At 57.7% G+C, this 5,975-nt stretch overlaps 1 protein-coding gene across 2 annotated transcripts; it reads right to left on the bottom strand.

The window, feature by feature from the left end:
* Positions 1 to 269: 269 nt before the first annotated feature.
* On the bottom strand, positions 270 to 5,348 carry ZIC2 (Zic family member 2). Of its 2 annotated transcripts, none has more exons than XM_025441196.3 (3): positions 3,920 to 5,346; positions 1,946 to 2,109; positions 270 to 1,735 (listed from the first exon to the last, which is right to left on the bottom strand). In XM_025441196.3, the coding sequence occupies exons 1-3, from the start codon at positions 4,989 to 4,991 to the stop codon at positions 1,379 to 1,381; spliced, it is 1,593 nt and encodes a 530-aa protein (XP_025296981.1). In that variant the 5' UTR covers positions 4,992 to 5,346; the 3' UTR covers positions 270 to 1,378. The 2 variants fall into 2 exon arrangements, with proteins under 2 accessions (XP_025296981.1, XP_048955319.1); XM_049099362.1 differs by having other exon boundaries at positions 1,592 to 1,772; positions 3,920 to 5,348.
* Positions 5,349 to 5,975: the final 627 nt, after the last annotated feature.

Raw genomic sequence — 5,975 nt, 5'->3', positions numbered from 1 at the left:
GAAGGTTCCTGCCGCCATTCCTCACAGGGCCTTTCCAAAAATTTAATTCACTCTCAGCCACAAACAAAGGACGTAGAAAATAATTTTGAGACTTTCTGCCAAAGGGGCAGTTTGGCCTGGTTTCTATGCATACATACACCTTCCTCCCCAGGATGCAAGGTGGTACCTCCCATTCATTTAGGCAGCTGAGCCATACCCACATCAACCCTCAGCTGTCCCCTTCCCCTTGTCTTTAATAACTTTGCTAGAAAAAAAAAATAGTATGTTCATGCAGTTTCAACACATTTTATTATATTTCTGTATGCATTACTCTCAAAACATATCACGAGAAATGATCAAACCACTTAAAACCTTCAAATAAAAAATCTGAAACAGTTTATGCCCACAATTGTACATATTTATAGTTAAGAAACATTCTTTATAAATATTGTTTCCTCTGTAGCAAGTTAATACCATAATTTAATTACAAATGGATAAATATGGTAACGGGTATTTACAGAAGGAAGGGTGTTATGACGGAAAAGCTAACGGCACAACGTTTATTTTCCCCCACAATCTTTCATACAGGAACTAACGAATTGAACTTGCAAAAGCACTAAAACATCACATGTAAACCCAGCTAACAGAAAAAAATACATTCACAAGCATTGGTGGTGGTGGTGGTGGTGGTGGTGGTGTACATGTGTGCTGTGGATCAACGTGTTGAAGAAACAGAAGGGAGACTTTGGCACGGCTCGGTTTTTTCCAGTCTATAGTTGCATGAAGTTTACAATCAAGTTGCCTCATGAAAAGGAACACAATATTCAATACCACAATACAAAATAAACCATTTTCTTCCACATTACTTAAAAAGAAACCGGGTAAACTAAAAAGAGAAAAGAAATAGCCCATCACTTGAGGAAGGGAAGGGAAGAAAGGCAGGAAGGAACGCAGTCCGGAGAGTTACAAATGGACAAACTTCTATACACCAAGAAGCCATTAAAACCACCTTGGAGAAGGAAGGAGTTCACTATGTACAGTTTGTCAGAAGACTGGGAACTGGGTGAGAAGGAAAGAGGACACGGGGGCAGGGGGGAGAGGATGGGGGTTTGGTTCAATATTTTTTATGGGTTTTTTTATTTTTTATTTTTTTATTTATTTTGTTTTCAGCTTCTGAGACTCCGGAAGGGATATTTTTGCTTTTCATGCCTAGATTATTATTATTTTTTTTTTAAAAAAAACGTTTAAAAATCCTTCTGCTGGTAAAATCATTTTCATCATCATAAAAATCAGATTCATAATTTTAACAACACATCACAGGGTGCCCTTGGCGCTGGCCACCGGGAGGGAGGGCTGCGCCAGGGTAGGGGACTGGGGGAGGGAGAGAGGCCCCCGCCTCTCACACGTACCATTCATTGAAGTTGGAGGAGAGGCCGCTGTGGCCCCCGGCCGTCCCGCTGCCCCCGCCGGAGCCGCCGCCGCCCCCGCCGCCCGCCCCGCCGCCGCCGCCCCCGCCGCCGGAGCCGCCGCCCGCGCCGCCGCCGCCGCCGCCCGATCCTCCTCCGCCCCGGTGCACCGCGGACACGGCCGCCGCCGCCGCCGCCGCCGCCGCCGCTGCCGCCGCCGCAGCCGGGGAGAGGTTAGAGCTGCTCTGGGGCTCGGCGCTGGGGGACACCAGCCCCGGGGGCGTGGACGACTCGTAGCCAGAGCTGGCGGCCGGGGAGGACTCGGAGCCCTGCGGGGAGGACTCATGGACCTGCAAGACAAAAGCCGGGAGGGGAGACCAAAGGGGACTGGGTGTGAGTGCAGCTGCTGTGGGGCCGGGCTCCCGGGGGGGGCACGCCCAGAAATGCCCTCCTCCCGGCACCGGGGAACCCTGGCCTGCCCAGGCTGGTAAGGGTTGTCCAGGCCGGACGGGCACCGCGGGCCAGCCACCTCGCACTCCTCCCGGCCTCCCCGGTGGTACCTTCATGTGTTTCCGCAGCGAGCTGGGGTGCGTGTAGGACTTGTCGCACATCTTGCACAGATAGGGCTTGTCGGAGGTGTGGACGTGCATGTGCTTCTTCCTGTCGCTGCTGTTGGCGAAGCGCCGGTCACAGCCCTCGAACTCACACTGGAACGGCTTCTCCCCTGTGGATAGAAACACTGGCGCAGGCTGCCCACACCCAGGGCTTCGCAGAGCCCCCACCCACCCCGGAGGGAGCAAGGCCGCTGCAAGGCGAACCAGAAGGGCCTGGGTCCCTTAACAGGTCGGATCGCCTCTGCCACAGAACTAAGATGAAATTAACCGCCTTCCCACCTGACAGTCCTGCTCATTTATTTCATATTTTAATTTTCTTCTAGACTGACACCCATTTCCTCAGATTTGTAATGAATTTGGGGTAGAACCCGGCCCTGCCCACCTTTCTATAGGACTCCTTGGATTCGCAGCTTCTAACAAATTGGTCTCGCCATGGAGAAGCTGTTATTATGACAAAATATTTAGGGCATTATCAAAATCACACAGGCGGCTGGGCTGCTGTCGGTTTGTCTCTGGAGCCAGTAGGCAATTACATTTGGAGTTGCTATGTTGTTTGGGGACGGGGCTGTGGATCGTAACTGAGCCAGTATTTTTCATCCAAAATTCTGCAAATTAAATAAACCATTATTCTAGTCTCTCTTCTAGTCATTTTAAAAGAAGTCGAGGGTTGGGGGGAAGGTAAATATTAGGGATAAGACAAGCATCTAGCGATGGCAGAGGCACAGGCTGGGCAGTGGGGGGTGGGGGGGGGCGTCAGCAAAGCCTTTCAAAATCTCCCTGTTTAATTTTCTGGCGGTCCCTGCATCCTGTTGCCAGAATTCCAAATGCTTGGAGTCATTTAGAGGTGTGAGAACTCAAACATCATTCCTCTTGGAAAGGGGACCATTTAACGTTAAATTCCATTAACACCTAAATTGTTTTTTAAAGACATCCGCTCAGACACAGGACTCGAAAGCATTTCATGCAAATAAATTTCTCAAATTTTAAACCTTGTTAAAAGCTTGTCTCGCACCTCGGCTCCCTCCCTTCCCGGAAGAGAACAATAGGCCGCTGGCTCATCCCCACTTCGGAGTAAATATTGACGGGGGAAGTTGCTAAAACATTTGGCTTTCTTTTAGGAAATCGTCTGGCACGATTTTGGCTGGGACCTGGTCAGAGATGAATAATCTATGAGTCGAGAGGCGCGTTCTGCAGCTCCCTCTTCTCACGCGATTACGCCCGGGGGCTCTGCTGCCCCAGGGTTTTTTCTCTGACCGGGTTGTTGGTCCAAGTTTGGAATTGAAAACCCTCTGGTGCCCATTAGAGAATTTCACAAACTACTGCGAACCCACCCTAAAGCCCTGCGACCTACCTCGAAATGGGCTTAAAAAAAAAAAAAAAAAAAAAAAAAACCTTTCTTTTTTTTCTTTTTTTTTAAACGAGAAATGCTTCGGCTCACACCAGACTAATTTAATGGGAAGAGTCCCTGGAAGGACTTTTGGACCGCGAGTAAAAGAAGTGGGAAAACACACAAGCCACCCAAACACAGACACACAGCCGGAGCAGAAAAGCACATCCAGACAAGCTGGCAAAATCCTCTCTAGGCTCAATTCCCGGGCACCGAGTTGGAGAGCAGTTTTATTTTGTACGTTCTATTTAGATCGGAAATTATTAACTGGGGCTGAGCAAACGAAGCAATTGCATCACCCAAAGCGTACATTTGATGTTACACCGATCATTTTAAACGCAATTTCCGTACATGGAAAAACCCAGCCCGATAATATTCTTTCATTCTCCAACAAAAACAAGCCGCTGGCTGTCTCGCACACACAAAAACCCCTCCTATCCCAGAGCAGGAGCTGGCGGTCTGCGCGTTTCTCCCAGCCAACCAACCACAGCCTCTCCTCTCTGCGCCCCATCCCTGTCCCAGCCCGCAGTTACCTGTGTGGGTCCTTTTGTGGATCTTGAGGTTCTCGGAGCGCGCGAAGACCTTGCCGCAGCCCGGGAACGGGCAGGGGAAGGGCTTCTCGCCCGTGTGCACGCGGATGTGGTTGACCAGTTTGTATTTGGCCTTGAAGGGCTTGCCCTCGCGCGGACACTCCTCCCAGAAGCAGACGTGGTTGCTCTGCTCCGGGCCGCCGACGTGCTCCACGGAAACGTGGGTCACCAGCTCGTGCATGGTGCTGAAAGTTTTGTTGCAGCTCTTCTTGGGGTTGCTCAGCTGCTCGGGGTCGATCCACTTGCAGATGAGCTCCTGCTTGATGCACTGCTGCCGCATGTAGCGGAAAAAGGCACCGGGGTGGTGGTGGTGGTGGTGGTGGTGGGCCGCGGCCGCTGCCATGTTCATACCCATGTTCATATTCATGGGACCATACTGGTTGTGGAGCTGCGCCGCCGAGTAGGGGTCGGTCCGCGGGCTGGCCACCTGGCGGTACTGCTCCGAGCGCCCGAACACCTCGCCGGGCAGCCCCAGGCGCATCTGCCCGTTGAGCACATTCTGCGAGCCGTGCGGCCCGTGCTGCTCCGGGAGGCCGGGGAAGAGGAGGTGGCCCTGCGCGTCCGAGTGCGCGTGGTGCAGGCCGCTCGCTCCTGGCCCAAACAGCCCGTGCTGCCCGCCGCCCGGCGCCGAGTCCCCGAAGCCGCGGCTGCGGAACAGGAAGTCCCGGGTGGAGTTGAAAGGCGGCCCAGAGTAGGAGCCGACGTGCGCCGCATGGGGCCCGAGAGCGGCGGCTGCGGCGGCAGCCGCGGCAGAGCCGGGGTAGGCGCCGGGGCCCTGCGACGTGAACGCCGAGCTCTGGCCGGGGGACAGCTCGTGCGCGCCTGGGTTGAGCTTGAAGGCGCCCATGTGCGCGGCCGCCGAGTCCACGAAGCCGTTCTGCGCCGCAGCCAGGCTCAGTTCGCGGTCCTGCATCTCGGCAGCCGCCGCCGCCGCCGCCGCGGCCGAGTGGTGATGGTGGCGCGCGAAGCTGCCCACCCCGATGGCCGGGAACTGCGGCCCCGCGTCCAAGAGCATGGCCAGCGCGCCCGCCCGCCCCGCCGGCCCCGGCGAGCCCCGCGCCTCCTCGCTCCCACTCCCGCCCCGCGCGCGGCGCGTCCGGCGGCCGCCCGGCTCCGAGCGCAGGCGGCGGAGTCGGTGGCGGCTTCAGCCCGCGGAGCCGCGCTCCTGCGCCCGCCGCCTCCGCCGCCGCCGCCGCCTGGATCTGCCTCGGGCGGCCGGGCGCGGAGCGAAGGCGCGGAGAGGAAGAGGAGGAGGAGGCGGCGGCAGAGGAGGCGCGGGAGGAGGAGGAGGAGGAGGTGGAGGAGGAGAAGAGTCCAAAGCCAGGCGGAGAACCAAAGTGTATTAAAGGAGCTGCGGCGGGGGCGGGCGGGCAGGGCAGGGGAGGGCGGGCGGGAGGAGGGAGCGGGAGGGAGGTGTGGGGAGCAGAGTGGAGAGGGGGGCCGAGGGGGGCGAGCGCAGCGCCGCGGCCCCCACCCCAGCGCGCACCCGCGCGCGCACGCACACACTCACTCGCTCGCAAGCCCCGCGGACCCGGGGCCCGGCAGCGCCGAGCGGCGCCCGCAGAATGGAGTCACGGCAGCGGCGGGGCCACGGTGCCCGAGCGCGGTGGCCGTGCACCGGCCAGGCAGGCGCGCGAGGAGGGGACGCAGGCGAGCTCCGCGCGGGGCGCCCCGGCCCAGCGCGCCCACGGCTCCACCTGACGGCGGCGGGGGCCCTGGGGCGGCGGGCGGAGGCCGGGCGCCCTCTCCCAGGCGCGCCGGGTCGGCCGCTCCCTCCCCCGCGGCCCTACTCGCGCCGCCCCGCGCGCGGCCGGTATTGTTCCGCGCCGCGGCCGCGGTGTTTAGCCCTCCGCGTCCTCCGCGCTTGGCATTGGCTGTGCTTCGCGTAGTAAACTTGCGGCAGCCACGAATTCCCCCAGATGAAGGAGGCTGCCGCGCCGCTCCCTCTTTCTTTAAGTTGTGCGGGAGGAGGAGGCGGGGGAGGAGGAGAGAGGGGGGA

This window comes from Canis lupus, chromosome 22, assembly GCF_003254725.2.
Source record: "Canis lupus dingo isolate Sandy chromosome 22, ASM325472v2, whole genome shotgun sequence".
NCBI lineage: Eukaryota > Metazoa > Chordata > Mammalia > Carnivora > Canidae > Canis > Canis lupus.
This window is presented reverse-complemented; position numbering and strand designations above follow the sequence as displayed.